General features: G+C 42.6%; 1 protein-coding gene across 1 annotated transcript in view; it reads right to left on the bottom strand.

Moving 5' to 3' along the window:
• Positions 1 to 9,633: 9,633 nt before the first annotated feature.
• The window catches only part of sox6 (SRY-box transcription factor 6), a 136,108-nt gene continuing 124,687 nt past the window's right edge, over positions 9,634 to 21,054 (bottom strand). The window contains 3 exon segments of the mRNA XM_060071485.1: positions 9,634 to 14,999; positions 15,774 to 15,990; positions 16,725 to 16,898. Coding sequence (XP_059927468.1) covers positions 14,687 to 14,999; positions 15,774 to 15,990; positions 16,725 to 16,898 — 704 coding nt within the window. The 3' untranslated portion in view covers positions 9,634 to 14,686.

Raw genomic sequence — 21,054 nt, 5'->3', positions numbered from 1 at the left:
CACCATCGGTACATGGAACGTAAGGACCATGTTCGAAGCTGGAAAGACCGCACAAGTTGCCACCGAGATGAACAAGTACAACCTTGCCATACTCGGAATTAGTGAATCAAGATGGACGGGTTCTGGACGGAAGAGGCTTACCACAGGAGAGCTGCTGCTGTACTCAGGCCATGAGGAGGACAATGCACACCACACCCAGGGAGTCGCTTTGATGCTGTCCAAGGCTGCTCAGAGAGCACTCATGGGATGGGAGGCACATGGCTCGAGAGCAATAGCAGCTACATTCAAAACAAAGAAGGAAAGAATAAACATGAACATCATTCAATGCTATGCCCCAACCAACGATAGTGACGAAGAGAGCAAGGACGAATTCTATAGCAGAATACAGACCATCATCCAGAGATACTCAGAAAGAGATATTACCATCTTAATGGGAGACCTTAATGCAAAAATAGGAAGTAACAACAGAGGCTATGAGAGGATAATGGGGCAGCATGGTCTAGGCGAGATGAACGAAAATGGAGAGAGATTCACAGAACTATGTGCAAATAACAACCTTGTCATCGGAGGAAGTGTCTTCCCCCACAGGCGAGTACACAAAGCCACATGGGTATCACCGGACCTCTCCACTGAGAACCAAATAGACCATGTATGTGTCACCAAAAAGTTTAGGAGGTCCCTCTTAGATGTACGAGTCAGAAGAGGAGCTGACGTAGCATCAGACCATCATCTTCTCGTTGCCAAAGTCCAATTAAAGTTGAGGAGAAACTGGACAGGTGAGAAGAACCAGAGAAAGAAATTCAACACAGCACTTTTAAGAGATCCAGCAGCAGCAGAAAAATTCAAGATCAAGCTAAAGAACAAGTTTCATGCCCTGCAAGAGCTAGATAAAGAAGGTGAGGAAAGAAACATAGATGGGATGTGGAAGGTGGTAAAGGAAACGGTAATTACAACCTGCAATGTAGCACTGGGACCACAGAAAGATAACCACAAGGCTTGGATATCAGCAGAGTCAATAAAGAAGGTGAAGGAGAGGAAAGAAAAGAAGGCAGCTCTTAACAGCAGTCGTACAAGAGCAGAGAAAGTAAAGGCACAAACAGAGTACAGGGAAGCAAATAAGAACGTGAAAAAAAGCTTGAAGACCGACAAGAGGAACTACATAGAGGCCCTTGCATTAGAAGCAGAAGAAGCAGCTAGACATGGGAATCTGAAGGACCTGTATGACACCACCAAAAAGCTGGCAGGAAAGACCAGTAAACCTCAAAGACCAGTAAAGGACAAAGAGGGAAAGCCAATAATGGGGGAGGAAGGACAGAAGAAAAGATGGTTGGAACATTTTGAGGAACTTCTCAACAGACCAGCCCCACAAGACACACCACACATCCAACAAGCAGACAGGGATCTGCCAATAGACCTCAGTGTACCAAGAAGGGAGGAGATCAGGAAAGCCATTAAAAAACTTAGAAACGGCAAGGCTGCAGGACCAGATAGCATCCCGGCCGAGGCACTGAAGACGGACGCAGAGACCATGGGAGAGATGCTCCACCCTCTCTTTAAGAAGATGTGGGAAGAGGAAAACATCCCATGCGAATGGAAGGAGGGCTATCTTGTGAAGATGCCAAAGAAAGGGGACCTGAGCAACTGTGGAAATTATAGGGGGATCATGCTACTCTCCATCCCAGGAAAGGTCTTCTACAGGATCTTACTGGACAGGATGAAAGATGTGATCGACCCCCAGCTTAGAGACCAGCAGGCTGGCTTCCGCAAAGACAGATCGTGTACAGACCAGATTGCTACACTGCGCATCATCCTGGAACAGTCACTCGAGTGGAATTCACCGCTATTCATCAACTTCATCGACTACGAGAAGGCCTTCGATAGTGTGGACAGGGAGACCCTCTGGAAGCTTCTCAGGCACTACGGAGTGCCAGAGAAATTAACTAACATCATCAGAAACACCTATGAGGGAATGACCTGCAGAGTGATCCACGAGGGACAACCTACCGGTGCTTTCAGTGTACAAACTGGAGTGAGACAGGGGTGCCTACTATCGCCATTCTTGTTCCTGCTGGCAATGGATTGGGTAACGAAGCAATCCACAGCAGGAAGGAAAAACGGCATACAGTGGACAATGTGGGCGCAGCTCGAAGACCTGGACTTTGCAGATGACTTGGCCCTTCTCTCTCATACCCAGCAGCAGATGCAAGAAAAGACCAGCACCATCGCAACCAACTCTGCTCGCCTTGGTCTCAACATCCACAGAGGGAAGAGCAAAGTCATGAGAGTCAACTCTGCCAACACTGCACCCATCATGCTGGAAGGCGAAGCTCTGGAGGAGATTGAGGAGTTCACCTACCTTGGCAGCATTGTCAACAAGCAGGGTGGAACAGATGCAGATGTGAGAGTCAGGATTGGCAAGGCCAGAGTTGCGTACCTCCAACTAAAAAACATCTGGAGCGCAAAAGACCTGGCCATCACAACAAAGATCAAGATCTTTAACAGCAATGTGAAGTCAGTCCTACTCTACGGTGCTGAGACATGGAGGACTACGGTGAATACAACAAACAAAATCCAGTCATTCATCAATTCCTGCCTGCGACGAATCCTCCAGATCCACTGGCCTAACACCATCAGCAACAAAGAACTGTGGGAACGTACCAGCCAAAAGCCAGCGGACGAAGAGATCCTCCAACGACGTTGGAGATGGATAGGCCATACTCTCCGTAAACCAGCCACAAACACCACAAGACAGTCCCTCAAGTGGAATCCCCAAGGGAAAAGAAAGAGAGGTCGGCCGCGAAACACCTGGCGTAGAGACTTGGAGGCGGACGCCAAGAAAATGGGCTACACTTGGGGACAGCTTGAGATGTTGGCCCAGGACCGGGATGCATGGAGAACTCTTGTTTGCGGCCTAAGCCCCAGAAGGGGTAGTAGGCGATGATGATGACTCATAAGTTATTTGATAGAACTGAGTAAATATGGTTATTATAGTTTTTTTATTATATATACAGACATGTTAATAATATAATATTAACTCATCTCATCTTCGTCCGCTTATCCGGGGTCGGGTCGCGGGGGGAGCAGCTCAAGCAGGGGGCCCCAGACTTCCCTTTCCCGGGCCACATTGACCAATAATATTAACTATCCAGGCTAAATTGATCTGTTAAGGAGTAGGAGTAGATTCGTTTTTTACTTCCTCCTACCCCCTTTCGAGTATTTGGCAAGTGTGTCTGTTTTTGCTTTTGCTTCTGCTAAATGAACAAATACTGACGTTTGGATTGCGATTTGGTTTTAAGCATCATAGTAGCATCACAATGTTTCACTCTAGGGGGGTTATGGAATGAACATAACAACCAAGTAGGCCTAAATTTAATGAGGTGATTGACACAAATAGGGCGACCAAAGTTGGAGCGAAAGGAAAGAGTACTAGCAAAACATAAACAACTTCTTAAGAGCACATTTACAGCATTGAATGACATACAGCAGCTTCTCCAACAAAGTCCAGAGAGAGAGAGAGAGACCTCATGGGTGGATAGTCTGGAGTGATGTCAAGCACAGGCAAAGGCATTTGTTTTCTGGGTAGAACTTTAGAATAACTACTTTTAGGCATTAATAAAGTTGTAGTAAACATTGAATTAAAGGGTTAGGGTTATATTTTATAAAGCATTGCATCTACATGATTATCCATTACTAAGCATTCCATAATCCAGTGATCACCATGGTTATGAACCAATCTAACTTTGTTTAGGCTCTAAAACATTGTACATAGCTTATTAAATGATTGTGTGAATTGAATTGCTTACTCATGATATTGATGAAGGAACAAAGCTCTATAGATTATGAATTCACTATGAAGTCACAATTCAGTAAAACCAAGTTAATCATTCAAAGTTGAACTTATTCTATAGAGCTAACGATTACTCTTTTGCAACTTTTTTTGGTTTTAGAGTCTCTTGGCACACCAATGTCCGGGTAAACAATAGATCTTCCCTGTACATGTGCTTCACCACTAATTAGAAGGCAGGGAGAAAATAAGGTAGCAAATGGCAATGCCACAAGTTAAGTACAGGGTCCATTGATGTACAGTGCACCTGTTTGTAATGGTTTAGAATGCATGTTGTGACAGGCGAACATCAAGTGGCCATGGAGACCTTATCTTCATATCAACATCCAGCTAGCCTATCAAAAGATAGAAAAAAAGATAGTAAGATAGTAAGAAAGAAATTTGACAAAATGACCATCTGCTTCTTACTTCTACATAGAATCTGCATTCCCAATTAAATCTATAAGCAGTTTTTAAAGCAGAGAAAGAAAGAAAGAAAGAAAGAAAGAAAGAAAGAAAGAAAGAAAGAAAGAAAGAAAGAAAGAAAGAAAGAAAGAAAGAAAGAAAGAAAGAAAGAAAGGATGAAAGAAAGAAAGAAAGAAAGAAAGAAAGAAAGAAAGAAAGAAAGAAAGAAAGAAAGAAAGAAAGAAAGAAAGAAAGAAAGAATGAGCAAGCGCTGGGTGATTCCATGTCGAATTTCCTTTCCTATTACAGAAGAGCACAGTGCAACGACGGTACATCTGTAAGCTGCACAGCTGAAATGTCTCGCTCTACACACTTTACAGATGTAAATACTGGGAACGTGATGATGAATCCTGTTTTCATAACTTCTCGATGATAATTCATCAGTATCTGGCTTGTGAAAAATGCATGAATTACTAATTAATGAGGCATTCTGCTACCATTTACATATTCATAAAGGTGTGGCTGAGTAATTGACATGTGCATGAGAGAACTGAGTGATGGCTTTGAGATAATAACACATATACCAGGATAGAAGCCATTATTTTGTTAAATTCTTCGAAAAGCTAAGGCGAGATGAGATGCTTTTAAATAACCATCATGCATTTATTCTTCCCCAAAGAAATACAGTCAAATGGTTGGGGAGATAAATGTATAGAGGAGAGGCGAGGATGTGAAACTGTATGTAAAATTACTTTTTCGGAAATATTTTCCCATGTGTATTTTCAAAAGTTAATTTATGCCAACATTGCACACTAGCTTGATTAATTTCTAAAAGGAAAACCTGAACAGATAAGCTATATAGATGCAATGTATTTTCACATTTAAGGGAACACATCATAATTATTTAACAGATATAGACTTAGATTTAAATGTTAGTTATTTTTGCAATTTCATTAATTGGATTAATTACAAATCCAGTTTTCCATTTAAAACAATGCTCTCTGCTAGAAGACTGTGATTTTCCATTATAGCTGGGACAATATTGTTCCCAGGGGCACCAAATAGGCACAGTCCTGAACACAGCGACCCCGGGTTCAAATCCTGCCTGTGGTCATTTGCCTCCCCACAATCTCACATGCCTTCCTCTTTATCTCACTCTATAATAGATCATAAAAAATCTAAAAATAACTCTTGAAAAAATATTGCTCCCTCCACCTTTATTTCCACTACATTTAAAATAGGTTAAGATTTATTTAAAAAATAAATAATATATATGAATATTTATATACAAATATACATATACATACATTGTTCCATTGTTCTAAGCGTTGCTGAAAGAAAGTGACAGCTGTGCTGTGATGTCAGCCCATTGAAACAAGCCCTTTGAAAGGAGCAGGTCCAAGACTGCTTGGCTGGAGCGAAGGTCTAGGCTACTTCTCAAAGCGGCCCTGTATTGTTTCAGCCTTCTCACAAGGGCTTTGTGAGACTTGGCCCAAATATGGTTCAAGAAAAGCACAAATAACATTCAGATGGTTCCTAGGCTTTCCACACAGCTATGCACCAAAGAATGACAAGTCCAACAAAACCATGACGAGTTTTTCATGAAATCCCATTGTGTTTCCCCATTAACTCCAAGCTGGGCCCTTTCAGCTAGGCCAGAGTCGTGTCTGCATGTCTCGGACATTGCCCCTTCTCTAGCAGCAGTCTTGGCATATACAAAACACTCCGCACAGAGCCTCATCCACTCCTTTATTCGGCAGAAGAAAACAACATGGCTTTTGGATGCATTGAATTAAGTGGCTGATGGGGGAGCATTGAAATAATGCAAGCTATGTGACCTTTGTTGGCCAAATGGGCAGATTGACTAAACTGTGAAGTCTGTTGTGATTCCAAGGGCTTTGTGTTGGGTGGAGAAAGGTGATGGGTAGCTTGCTTTCTCAAGCCCATCAGCTCATATTGTGTAGTGTCTCCAATGCAACCAATTGAGGAAAATGTTGAATCACAAAATATTTAGAATAGCTGGAGAATCTCGACTTTTTGGCACTAGCCTGTAACATCATGACTCTTACAAAAAATCTATTCAGAATTTCAGTTAGGCTCACAATAATGAATAAATGATCAAAAATGGAATCTAAAGTGTGCATAAAGTGGTTCCATTTATTGAGATAACATTTGTACATTATCCCAAACAAAAATAACGAGAGATGAAAAGTAGGTGAAGGAATGGTGATGGGGAGCACAAGAAGGATGTTGTTTGGTGGTGCTTAAGTTTGAGTTTAACCTTGCAGGACTTTTGGAAGGCACACCGGAGCATCAGGCACAGGGTACTTGGCAGCTGTGCAGGAAGCCTGGTGGGTCAGCTCTTCTCTGGGAGCAGCTCCTCCATGCTAATCTATTTTAAACCATCTGTGAAATTAGCAAGAATTCTTAAGTCCTTCACCTCCAAGGATTAAAGCACAGCTGAGGGGCTGTACCGTTCTCTCAGACATGGATACAGGTCCGACGACTCGAGGTGGAAATGGAGATCTTGGATTGCCGCCGCAGCTTTTACGCTTTCTCTCCTTGTTTTGTGGTTCTGCCACCATTCATACGTATTTACTGCAGGCACAGTCTTCCAGGGATGTAGTCGAGTCTAGAGGAGGATGGTTTTCTATTCATTTGAAAAAAGGAATTTGAAACACTGAGACACATTCATTCATAATTCACCATTCATGTATGGTATATATAATAAAAAACACCCACACGTGGTAAAAAAAAAAAGGAAAAAACATAAGGCTGAGTGCTGCATGCCAAATACTGGAAAAAAAAAATTGTACTGTTTTTATATCAGCCATTTCATTACCTGTGCCAGAGGCCTTATAATAGAGCCATGAGTCAAATCTAATAAGCAAGTCAGAGACATAGCAGCTGTTCTTGGGGGAGCCGGGGATCAGTGGTGGCAGCGCTGGACAGTAAAATATTGTTCCATATGCCCCTCAACGCTCATCTTCCCCGCAGCATTTAGTCTTCAGAGTCACACGATCGCTGCCCTAGGCCTAGCATAGCCGCGACAACGCGGTGGTATTCATTATGATCCAAAGAACCACATCTTTGTGCTGTGGTGACAGTTGAGGCAAATGGGTCACTTAGAAACAGTGGTGTAATACACCATACCTCACTGGCTCCCCAATCACACTGCAGCCCCCATCTGGAACACACATTCATAAACACATGAAGGAGAGGGAGAGAGAGAGAGAGAGAGAGAGAGAGAGAGAGAGAGAGAGAGAGAGAGAGAGAGGGAGAGGGGGAGAGAGAGAGAGAGGGGGAGAGAGAGAGAGAGAGAGAAAAAGTGTATCCGCCAAAGGAAATGAGAATTATTGTCACTCACTCAAGATTAAAATGTCAACCACCTCTGCAGCATTTAATTTTTTGTACACCCTGCCCACACACAATAATGCAAATACAAATACATGGTGACGCACAAGGCTGCCATTAGTTGCAGACGGGGCATGGGAGATTACCATGAGATTTATTGTCACTAGGTATACGTCTAATTTTCCATTTACCGCTGGGTGTTCCTGCTACAGGGAGCTGACATGGGCATCCGTTAGAAACGCCAAGGCCCAATCGGTATCGTTATATAGGAGCTAGAGAGGACAGAATACAGTCCAGTTATTCAATTTGTTGCACAGAAAAAAAAATACTTTTATGTTGTTTTCTCAAACGTCTCTCCATGTAAGATTTATATTCCTAACATGTTGCAATAGCATGCTGCTCTCATCGCTTCTGATTTTACATGTTTGTTCCTCCCATCATTGATTAACATCAGAATACTGTGCAAATGGCTAATATATGCTGAATTGTAACTGTATTTGTAACTGGATTGAAAAATATACTAAGGCAAACATTCAATTGAACCCAGTGTGGGACACAGAGAAGTAATGAAGATAATGAGCAACAGATGGCAGCGTTCCAGGCTGGGATGATGGACATAGACCAGGCTTATAACTCTCAGCCTGACCTCTGGCTCCGGCTCCCTCACTGCTCTGACACAAACACACACACACACACACTCACGACCGCACCCATGCACGCACACACACACACACACACACACACACACACACACACACACACACACACACACACACACACACACACACACACACACACACACACACACACATACTCACGCATGCACACACAGACACACAAAAATGCATGCATGTGCGCGTGCACACACACACACACGCACACACAAACACACCCGCACACTGGGCCCTGACCTCTGAATGTACACTTTCATCAGGTCAAGGATCCCCAGGGGAATTGCATGTGGTGATTGTTCTTACAGCTGAACTACAATGCAATTATAAAATGCCTGACATCGCTTTGGGGCTGGGGCTTAAGTCAAACACCTCTTTGATGTTAAATCTCTTCAACTGCCTATGTTTCTTCTGACCGGAGCAACGATAGATACATGGCTGTTTCCAGTGTTGCACACTCCCTACCTCCTATGTGAAAATGGGGAAAGCTTTTTGGCATTGTTTACTGTTGAGTATAATTACTTAAAAATGTGTGGGGACATCCCCACAAAGTAATTATCTTAGATAATCTCTCATGATAATATGGTTTAGATTTTCTGGTAATTGTCTGAAATGAATTTTCAAGACGTACGTCTGTGTTTACTGACAAGGGCGTAAATATTATCTGAGGAAGGGCAGTGGCAGTCTGTGTTTTAGCGAGGGGGATGTAAATCAGATTTTAATGTGTATAGCAGAAAGACATTTCTACGTCAGGTATGCATGATTTAATGTCTAAAAATAATGCATTTCAATCTGCATACAGACGCTCGTAAATGGGGATGGGGTTTAGGGGATAGACAGAATAGAAAAACGGAAATCCTATTTTAATGGGGAAGCCAGAGATACTCTCAGGAGGCTGGAAAAACAGGTTATACTTACATTTAATTTATCAAATTATAAAGCTTGTGTAAAATGAAAATGACCTCAAATAGATTTTGGGCTTATGATTACCAAATTAGTGTTATAGCCTAGTTAAAGAAATTTGTGCTGAGGTAAAAGTTTTTCACCATTCCATAACTTCATTGTCTCACTAACTAAATATTGTCTCAGCAATATTTCACCCATTTTGCCTAGCATTCAATTCCTGACCATCAAATGCATCCTTTTGTGTAGTTTAACCACAGCCTGTTTTGACTCCATTTAATTGTGTTGAAAGGCTAAGGACACCCTTCAAGATACATTTTCCAACTGCTCTTAATATCATGCTATTTATATATGACCAATGGGAATGCCACTAATTGGAGCAGGTATATGTCAACTACTTCCTGTAAATGCTTCTGGCCGATCTACTTGAGCAACTCATTCGACTATAGTGATAGTGACAAAAAAAAACATTCAAACTTTAAAACAAAATGTCTCTTTAATTTGTAAGTGTCAACAGCAGTACAAAAGATGGAGTGATGGTGAGATGTTTTTTTGTCACACAATGTTTTTTACTCGTTTACAGAAAAGGAGAAAGTTCTTGAGGTAAATGATCTCAAACAGGCAGTTATACAGCGCATGACTGCCTTTTTACGTCAATGGACTAATTACATACAGAAAATGGTGTTACATTATAATTTGCCTAAATGCATCCTGTAGGGAGGAGCATCTAAACATTTGAACACATTTCCAAGGTGCGACATACCCCCCTCCCCGAAGCCCCAACGTGTCACTCTTCCGGTTTGAATTCGTTTCAAATAGTGTTTTAATACTACCAAAGCAAGAGGGGATTGTTCCCCAAAAACACCACTGTTGAATTAATTTTACCTCACGTCAATACTGCACATGGAAACCAAAGACTTGCTGGTTTACACTTTGAAGCCAAGCAAAAAATCAAAAACAAAAAACGTAAAATAGTTTAGTACCATTGTCTTTTTTTTCCTTTTAACAATAACATCCTTAGCAAATAATTGATTTTTGTGTACTGTATAAAGGAGAATGTGAACAGAAATGTAATGGCAACCGTTTTAGGTTGAATTAAAAACTTTACACTGGACTGTACAAGATATTATGATAAACTATTTACATATTCAGAAATATTTTTTTTTCAAAGCAGCAACAGACACTATGTATTTCATTTACTCTAATAACACCCAAACAATACTTGACATGGGTCTAGGTACCTGCCAGGATAAGGGATTCTATGCACAGAACTGTACCAGGCTGCCAGCAATCTCAAATGAACGGCCCCAATACTCTAAGAGCCACACAGTGTTGCTTAAGACAAAATAAGCTCAAAAGCAAAGTTCTGTAAAGACAACTAGAAATGCTGTCCTGAACCATTGATACACGTAAGAACGCCAGCTAGCATCTCTGTCCAGCATATCAGTGAATTGTGCTGATTAACTTAATTAGAGAGAATAATCCCCACCATATACATCACAGAGTTCAGACAGGCAAAAACAAAATGTACAGTAAGTAATGTTGAAACAGCATTACAAGTCTTCAGTTTTGAATCAAATGCAACGGCATCTCTTATAGTTAGATTGATAAAGGGGTTGTATGGAGCTAAACTGCTGATGGCTGGGTAGTCTACAAGAACAAGTTCATTAAAATTAGCAACATATAAAAATGGCAAAGAGAATATAGAGTAAGAATGCACTCGGGTGACTGCATTATTCCATGTTAAAAACTAATAAATACTTGCACACTCCCAACTTGTAAAAAAAACTACAAGAATGTCAGTTGTGTTTTCAACAAAGAAATGTTCATAAAAAAACAACTTTTGTTCATTCCTATACTGTGTAAATGCAAGCCAAATACATGCATGTTTATTATTTATTATTTGTATTAGTATTGCTCCTCAAAAAAATCCTCTTCAAATGAGTGCTTTACTTAGCCAAAACACAAGTTGGATTATACATTATATGAATGCCGTGGTTGAAATAATTCACTTTTGTCAAGTGTTTGTAGTACCTTATTTTTGATAACTTTACTTGTCATATCAAAAAGATTTAGATTGTAAATACTGATTTATTTTTTCATTGATTTGTCTTTAAATTGGGAAGATTATCAAAACATCACTATCTAAGGTCCTGCTCTCCTGGGAGAAATATTCAGCATCTACGTGAGGTACAGTGACTTGTCAGGCTTAAAGACATACATGCACATACAAAAAAGTAAAAACAAAATGATCAAATACATAACTTATACTTCATTAAGTACCCATGGGAAAAAAATAAAATCTATTTCCAATGTTATATTTACAATAAACGCCTAACGAGATGGCAAATATATTGAAATGCTTTTTGTTCTGCAGTCTAATCGGTGAGTTTTAATTCTGTCCATTTGATTGTCCATTTGTTGACTAATGGTTAACCAACAATTTTAGAGCCAATAGTGGCTAATAAATATATTAAAACATGAATACACGCGACAGACAATATACAATGGACTTCTGACCTCTAATGTATTTCTAACCAGTTGCTATGCTTGTAGGATGTTGAATTTCTCTCCCTCTATCTCTCTCTTTCTCTCTGTTGACTCTCTTCCTAGGCAGCCCTGACCTGAAGCTTAAACAAAATGTTCAATCATCACATGGATCTTTGCATAAATAAACAAAATAAGCAGACAGAAAAATATTTGAAGACTTGAATCAGGTGTCTGACAAGACACACTTGAGTTCAAATGCGGAAATGGTATTTTCTTTTTTACTCAGCAAACAGCTTCACATTACTCAGAATTGATAAAAATACAATTTATATCCAGTGCTTGTTAACACTTATGAAACAGCATCTCCTCAAGAGATATGAGTTCTTTGTTGTCATAATTTTTTTTTTTTGTTCTTTTTTTTTTTTTTGCTATATAGCACAGTCAAGTTTCAGTTCCATCGAGAGTCCGTTTTCACTACCAGCCCACTGAATCGGATTGGCATGGTCATGAAAATATTTACAATCACATACAAATTAGTTAATCCACCAGCAAACAGGAGTAACAGCTTAAAAACACCAGACGGGTCGACCTGGAGGGAAATCCTTTACAAGTTTCTTTGTGGGTTAGCTATCCTAGAAGCATGTGCTGTGCCTCAAAACAAGAGCAACACAATAAAGAAAAAGAATGGAAACAAAACTAAAAATGAACAGTGAGGTGTTTCAAACTTACAAACTGACGTGGATGAATGCGTTTAATGGCGGAGACAATGCCATAACAGCCAGCTTTGAATTTCTTTCACATACTATATATATATACATCAATTTGTACCAATTCAATCTAAGCGAGTGATGCAGTGACCAACAGTGGAGATCCTGCCCAGTAAGAGCCAGAGACTATCTGGGTCTCTTACGAAACTCTAGGCTCCTACTTTAGGTCGACAGGTTCAAGGGCAAAAGGAGAATAGCTGGAACCATGCATTAATAATGCAGTATTTGAGATGATTGCCACTCGTCACTCATTTCAATAATCCCCCACAGCTTGATGTACTTGTTCCATCTGCTCACCAGCGCCTGGTGACTGGGCCAGCGTGGCGGCCCCTGTTGAGGCCTTCCTGCTCACACACTTTGATGGAGGGAACACAATGAGCGATGCACATCCTATATTTATTGTTCCCCCCCCTCCCGCCTATTCCTCCTGGTAAGCACCTCCGCCTGACCCCCCCACCCCTTGCCCGGAGCCAGATGGCGCACCCCTGGGTGTTTTAGGGTTGGACGCGGGGCAGGCAACGGGGCGCGGGGACGGGGGATGTGGGGGGGACACTTAGACCCCTCTACCCCCGCAAAGCGGGAGGGAGGTCTTGCTAGAAAAAGCCTCTGCCACCGCTGGAGCTGGGTTTAGCCGAGAGCAAGCTCCCGAAGGCGGACTCCTATTTTGTTAGCTGTGTACTCGTGCATTAAATGCAAAAGATAACTGCCTTTCCAAAGTGTCGTCGTTCGACGAGCAGCACAACATGCTTCAATCTGTCGAGGGAAAGTCTGTTGAGGAGAAATGCTATGTAAAGAAATATGCAGATGCAGAGAAATGCATAACAATAAACGTCACGCGTTAGTTTATACAGTAGCCATGGTGTGTGTGGTACATTTGACCTTGTCTGGTTCCGGGAATAAACCAGCCCAAGATTGCTGCTGTAATCAACTGAAAGCATCAACAAGATAACCAAACCTTTCCTTAAGACTTCTTAGTGTCAATTTAAGATTTACAATGTCTCTAAAGACTGGATTGTAGGAGGAAAAAAAAAAGTTTAAGACCAAAGACTTTAAACATGTCCTCCAAATGGGGCTCAAGTGTTTAACAGAATGCAGTGTGGAGTCACAATGTACAACATCACTTTGAGATTGTAATGCTCCCAAAGCTGCCTTTTGCTGCTGGTCCAAACGGGGAGATTGGATGCGTTTGGCCCTTTAGCGTCCTGGCCTGATTACAGTCATTCTGATTAAGAACTTAGTGAGTAAGACTAGATTGGAGAGCTAGAAACAAGAGGCTGATGCGGCGGCACAAGACTTAACTGCTCTACAGGAGACATTGGAGGGGGTGGGTCAGGGCTGATGATCACTGCATTATGGGCTCCCAGGAAGCAGCATTGCAAGTCACCGCATCACCAAGACGCCATATCACTTGCTACGCCCGCTTTAAAGTTCCTGAGTTCTATTTGTTTTTACGTTGTATTTCCTGCTTGGATAAACGAAAAAGGAAGAAAGACTGAAGCTGCACTAAGAGGTCAAGAGATTGTCTAAGACTCATGCGGCCTCTCTCAAAAGATCTTGAAAGGTTTTAAGGAGAAAATTATAAATGTTTGGCACTTCTGCACAAAATGGTACAGTTTGTATAATTATAATAATAATAATAATTCCATTGTTGTATAACTCCTTAAGAATGGAATAGTATGCCTATACTTAAATTCAGATTGAAAACATTCAAAAGCTGGTTCCTGTCACAGCATACCTGAGTGAGAACAGATTTCCCATCACAAACAGTAATGTAACATATCATAAGCATCAAACTGATGTGAAAAAGGTAAATTACTTTAAGAATAACAGATTTATATCAAATACTAAATTTCAAGTTCCAATGGTACGCTCAAACCCAATTGTGTAAATGTCCATGATAACGACATAAAAATGAACAGCGAGATAAAAAAAAAGAAAAAACAAACTACAACCAAACTGCTTTACACACACTGTAGAAAACACTTAAGACCCAATATGTGTTGATCTCATGAAGCCACGTCCGCATGCTGGCTCGTGGAGGATACATCATTAAGAGAGTTTCTCTTTTTTTTCTTAAGTCATCTATTTACTTTGAACTCAATGTTTTTTTTTTCATTTTCTCGCCCCCCTCCTCCCCTCCTCCCTTCAGATCAGTCTCTGGGCTCCCCGGGCCAATCCGCTTTTCGGATGAGTTTTGTGGTGTGTTGCGAGTGCGTCCGGTACGCCCATCCCCAATGGTTCTGATTGGTGTTCGTTTTGCTGTGAGCGGCGCCTTAGGTGGCGCTGACGGGCTCCGGCACCTCGTTCTCGCTGCTATAGTCCGATTTGGGCTCCTCCTCAAAGTCCTCGTACAGGTCCATCTCCTCCACGCCGTTGGGGCGCTCGCTGCTGCTGTTCACCAGCAGAGGGCTGGGCTCAAGCTTCATGTTGAAGGTGCTCTGGATGACGGGGAGGGGGGGCTCGGGACTGGCCGACGCGCTTGAGCACTCGGAGGTCATCTGAGGGGAGGGTGTGGTGGTCGCCATGGTTATGGCCCCGGGGTAGACAACACCCGCACTGGTGCTGATGGGGATCTGCGCCTGCTGACTGCACGGGGAGAGAGAGAGAGAGAGAGAGAGAGAGAGCGGGCGAGAGAGAGAGAGAGAGAGAGATCAATTGGAGGGGACAAAGAAGGAAATGGGGGGGAAAAAAAGAGGGAGAATTAAGTCTACAATCTAAGAAAACAATGATTTACTTTTACAAAAAAAATGAAAGAATCCCTAGATAGGAACTAAAGAGAATGCCGAACAAACAAATGCAGTTTGAGGCCAACCAAAACACACTCTGGTCTCAGGCACTTAAACTTGGAATGTAGAATTTAGCTTTCACTAGCTCTGTGGAAATAATTTGGGAAAAGAGAAAGTCTCCTGACAGCTCCTGTTTAGACCATTTTTTTTCATATTGTAATAGTTTATTGGCGACATAAAGCCACTGTTTCTGTTCTGCTGTTGCACTGGATGATTGAAAATCCAGCCAGGGTGCAGCTTACGACTGACACAGGAACAGCACCTGGAGAAGCTTCTCCTGGCCGGCCGCACGGCAGTAAATTAAACAATTCACGTGTAGGTCTAGACAGCTGTTCTTAGGCTTAATGTCCTGTAATCAAGTCTCTATCTGTCTTCACTACAGCCCTCGCATTATAAACATTCAAGTTCACACAACATGTTATGTATAAAAAGTTGACGTTTACATTTAACTTTATCAAACTAAACTCACACACACCTAGACATTTACATATTTTTAAAATAACGTCATATGTTCATGGAATCATTGATATGTGTTTATGAGTCACTGTTTATAGGACAGTAACTGTGCACCTACCCCACAGTGAAGAACTGCCTCATTTCTTGTCGTCGTGAGCGCATCATCTGCTTGTACTCGCCAATGCGGAGCTTCTTACCGTCGATAATGCAGGTCCGCTTGGGTCGGGGCTTGTACTTGTAGTTAGGGTACTTCTCTAGGTGAATTTTACTGAGGCGGGCCTGTTCCTCATAGTAAGGCTGTTTTTCCTGGTTAGACATGGACTTCCACCTTGAACCTACAAGCAAAACAAATGTTCAATTTCAATTGAAAAATGTAATTAAACTAAATTGTGTTTGAAAAGAAGAAAGCTTCAATAGGAATCTTTTGTGGCTTCATAAAAAAGAAAACAGTCTATCGGAAAAGTGCAAATTATCCTTTTCCCGTTCGAGGTAACATTGTGATGGCCATGTTCTCTCTTGTGTGCACACGACTGGGAGATTGGTGACAACAGGCCGGTGTATTAAACACAGCTAGCTCTACAGCATGCGGCGCTGTGGGCACCGGTATGTTTAATAACCCTGATCTATGGCCTCTCAGGGCTGGGGGGACGAGACCCATTTAGCCTCTGTCATTTTTCATGACAAACACTTACGGCAGTGACGTGCTGTAAATCCATCTGTACACCGTAGTGGTTTGATCCACGGCATCCAGTAAGATAAGACCCCTCCCCTATCCACCAAACAAGCCCTGACCCCCTCACCAACACACACTCCAACCCACCACCAACCATCCCTTCCCCTGCTCTTAAACAGAGTGCAGATGTTCCCTTACACAGAGGACGTCCTCTGCATCCTGTGTACATTGGCACTGAGCGAGACATGTACATAAGTAATCTGTGGCTCTTGAGCGAAGCTATACACAACGAGAGAACATAGTGAGGACATATTGATTCAAGGTTACTGGATAATTGGTGTTCACTGCAGTCCTTCTTTTCCATGAACTAGCAACGGCCTAATGAGGAAAGGTTACCCAGGATTTTGCTGATGTTGGAGTTGTGCATGTCAGGGAAGGCCTGGAGGATCTTGCGCCGCTCGTCCTTGGCCCAGACCATGAAGGCGTTCATGGGCCTCTTGATGTGGGGCTCGGTAGTGTTGCGCCCTCGGGCCTCCCTGTAGACCCGTGCCTCGGTGGTGCTGGCGCCTCCTGTTGGCCAACAATAATAGGGTTGTGCTTTATGGGCTGAGCCATTGACTGCTTTGCGCCCTGGAAAATGCCAGAGCAAGAAGAGGAAGAGACAACGAAGACCATTAATCACATGACATGAGCCGTCGCTCCATCTCCCCCTTATCCACCGTCACAGTCATCACAGCTTCAAGTCAAGCGTTTGCCTCCGATACACCCGGGGAGTCCCGTACACGGGCGCTTTTACTACCGAATCTGACACATGTGCATCCTTAACATAGAGAAGATGCTGTGGGGAGACTGTTGGAGGAGGACTGATGGAGGACCACAGTATGGAGCTGAACAACCTCAGCTTGACATGAAGCCAAACTAGGGGCTTCAATACAAGTTCTTAATGTTGTCTCAGTCTCTCTCCTGCTTATAGCAATGTGACAGTCCTAAACAAATCAAACAAACGCACAAGCCAACTTTAATAGGGCAATATCAGGAAGAGTTGACTGCCAAACTCTACACAACTTTTTTTCAGAGAACATTTCAACACATATATCCAAGTCAAGTCAAGCTTAGACACATTCCTTCTTTTAAATATATGCATGCATGGACGCATATTCACAAACACAAGGCAAGTGCACACACACACACACACACACACAGACACACACACGCACACACACACACACAGACACAAACACACACCCCCCCACACACACACACACACACACACACACACACACAAGCACACTCACACACACACAAACACAAAAACAAATCAGGCATACAGTTAACATGAGTGAGCAAAGAGCCGCTTTTCAATCAAGCCATTGACAATCAGCATAAGAGAGTTTCTCTCTCCGTATTAAACTGTACATCTGACTGATAATGATTTCTGTTTGCATCCGGATTTGCTTCCTTTTATATGCTAGATGTGAAAGAATTAAATAAAAGCACTATGAATATTTAAACAAACAAAAACATGTTGATAAACAAGGCATGAAAAATAAGATTAAAAAAACGCTTTCCATATGCTACGATACATCTTTAATGAAGTCAAATGTGGAAAAGAAAGCTTGGGATGACTCATGCATATTTCATCACGCACATGTGAAGCGTTCTCATTAGGCCATCCAATTGCAAGCTTGGCACCCGTTACCTGGGGTTTCATCTCTATTATTATTTCAGTTGATCAACACAAATAATTCTTATTGAGTAATGTCTGGCAAAATGGATTTAGGAGTAGTCGGTCGATTGGGTGCATTTCAATTATTCTTTTCTTTTTCTCTTTATTGTATTTATTGAAATAAATATACAAAGTAGCACACATGACCTGTTCGTGGTTGTTAAACCTTGTGAAATAGAGTTTCAACAAGGCACAGTTTATTGACACAAAGGTCATGTTGTGCCTCAGGGAAAAATGAGTTACAGCTGTCGTGGGGATAAAAACATTTTTCATGCAGTGATTTTTCAGAGTCACGGTATTTTCATGCATTACTCATACGTTGTCGGGCTTCATGTGCTAAGTAATGGCATGATAATATCATGCGTTACTGATTACTTAGTCAGGCTTCATGTGCTAAGTAATGAGTAACGCATGATACTCAGACATGATAATATCATGCGGTACTGATTACTGAGTCAGGCTTCATGTGCTAAGTAATGAGTAATGCATGGTAATATCATTGCTCTTTACTTAGTCAGGCTTCGTATGCTCTGGGTCTCTGATTTTATTCTTACCGTCTGAGTCGAGAAGCCAATGAATAATCTCAGATTTTCCTAGCTATAAAACACTACAGATCAACGCAATTATAAAATGTTAGGTCTGACGTGATTCCTCTACACAATTATCAAATGATCAAACCCACTCTGTTATTAATTTGATTACGCTGCACTTGGCTTTTTGTTCTCTTGTATTGCCAGGGACATCGAGTTTCTCTTCGCCTGTCAGCTCGCCCCTAAGCCAACAGGAATTCAGGAATAATACACTACTTTGGCCGCCACCGATCGGCACAGTACGTTAATTTCATTTAGCATGCACTCACTGTACAGGATGAATTGATTTCACTTTGTTTGGTTTTGACAACCGTGTTTATTGTGCAATGAAATGTGGTGTGGCGGCATGGTTGACAGTATCCATCAACGCGGGGCAATCTGCTGACTGCCAGGCCAGATGAAGGTATTCATTAGCTCAGGAGCGGGCGCTCACTCAGACACGACAGCCACTGTCTGCCCCGTGAAATCGCTGGCTCTAATTTACGACGGCTCCCATGCCATTACTCTATCACTGACACTGATTCAGCAATTTATATACTGGCGTGCATGCACGCGGGCATAGGTGAGTTTCTTACGAGTAAGGGGGGCATCCAACAACAAGCTGCCATCAGCCAGTGCTTCAGACCCAGTTAGATGGGAAACCATGCAATTGACTTACTTCATTAAGGCCCAATCCCATTTTCTACCCCTTACCCCTCCCCCTTGTTTTGAAGGGGTAAGGGGAAGGGCTAAAGAGTAGAAATGGTAAGTGTAGAAATGTAGAAATGGGATTGGGCCTTAGGCCCAATCCCATTTCTACCCCTTACACTTTAGCCCTTCCCCTTACCCCTTCCCCTTACCCCTTCAAAACAAGGGGGAGGGGTAAGGGGAAGGGGTAGAAATGGGATTGGGCCTAAGGGTTGCTGGATGGGTGGTGGGGGGGGGTTGAGGCATAGATTTTTGTTGCCTCGCACCATGTCATCTAGTATGGACTTATGTTTATTTTTTTGGTGGGATGGCTTCAGTAAGCCATAGGAAAGTATGACAAGTATAACGTCGACGAAATACTGAGATCTATTTCACTCCCAAGGCAGAAAAAGAGTGAGAGATTTGTTTCCAAACACGGGACAATTTGAGGTGCCAAGAATGTGGAGGGCACAGGGTGTCTGGGCCCTCTGAGTGGCGGGACTTGAAAAAGAGCCGGCGTGTTTCAGCCTTGTCCATTGCGGAAGACGCCAGTCTCAGCAAGACCACGTACAGAGAGCGCCGCATGCAATTAGGTGCTTTATTGTTTGCATATTTTCATCTACGTAAATATGACACTATTTGGGCATTTTGCAAATGCATATTAACTATAATTTCTTGGGGAAGGGGGGGGGGCATTTAGAAATCAGTTAGCTAGGTAAGTGATTGTATAAATAAACACAGATGTTAAGCATTAACAGAGACAAGCCCCCTGTGTGGCGCTGGGGAAGAGGGGCTGCGGAGGGAACGCTGCTTAATAGAATTTATTGTGATTCATGAGACCTGCAGCCCAGTGTGACAGAGCAATATAAGAATCCCCCTTTTAATTTGTCTCTCCTGAAAACACTGCAAATGAGTGGCATGAATTACAGCAAGAGAAGAAAAAAAATCAAAACGGTTCGGTGTGTGGGGGGAAGGGGGGTGAGGGGGGGAGGAGGAGAGGGAGGAGAGGTTGAGTGGTTGGGTCTAGAAAAAACAAAACAAAAGGAGCAACGCCAGACAAGAAAAGTGAAGAGAGAAGTGGGATTTAATGCGCAACTAAGAGGGAGGGCGCAGAAGAATACGAGAAGAAGAAGTAAAGCACAAACAGAAAAAGGGTATAGCCTCGCACCTGTGCAAGGCAAGCCGAGACTCGATCAGAGCCAGCCAGAGGGTAGCGCTGCCCCGGCCCTCTCATTCCCCTCTCACCCCCCCCAAACCCGCCCCACCTCCGCTGCCTTTGTTCCACACGCAGACACTTACTGTCACCCAGGAATCCGCTCAAGAGGACAAGCCTCAGTGATCGTGCAACAATCAGTCAGCCTCCGTAGGAGGATCAGGCTGCAGGTATTTACTCACAATGGGACCAATGGGACCCCTCCCTCGGAGCGAGGAGGATCCCAGAAATAATGTCTCCTGACAGGTAGAACAAAGACTGACACCGGGCTGGAAAAACAGCCAGGCCTATCAAACCATTACAAATTGCAGGTCATTTAGGCCCTACCTTAATAATGTGTATTCTTTCAGAGGTCAGGTGATCCCACGGCCATTAAAAATATACAGTGGGGTTGTACAGTAATTATGCCGTCTTTGTGTGTGTGCGCGTCTGGCAGAATTGGAACAAACGCCTGGCATGTTTGGACATGCTGACTATAGCTTTTACTTTTGCCTGTTCTATTCCCTCTTACATACCATCAGAAGATGAGTG

Source organism: Gadus macrocephalus, chromosome 14, assembly GCF_031168955.1.
Source record: "Gadus macrocephalus chromosome 14, ASM3116895v1".
NCBI classification, from domain to species: domain Eukaryota; kingdom Metazoa; phylum Chordata; class Actinopteri; order Gadiformes; family Gadidae; genus Gadus; species Gadus macrocephalus.
This window is presented reverse-complemented; position numbering and strand designations above follow the sequence as displayed.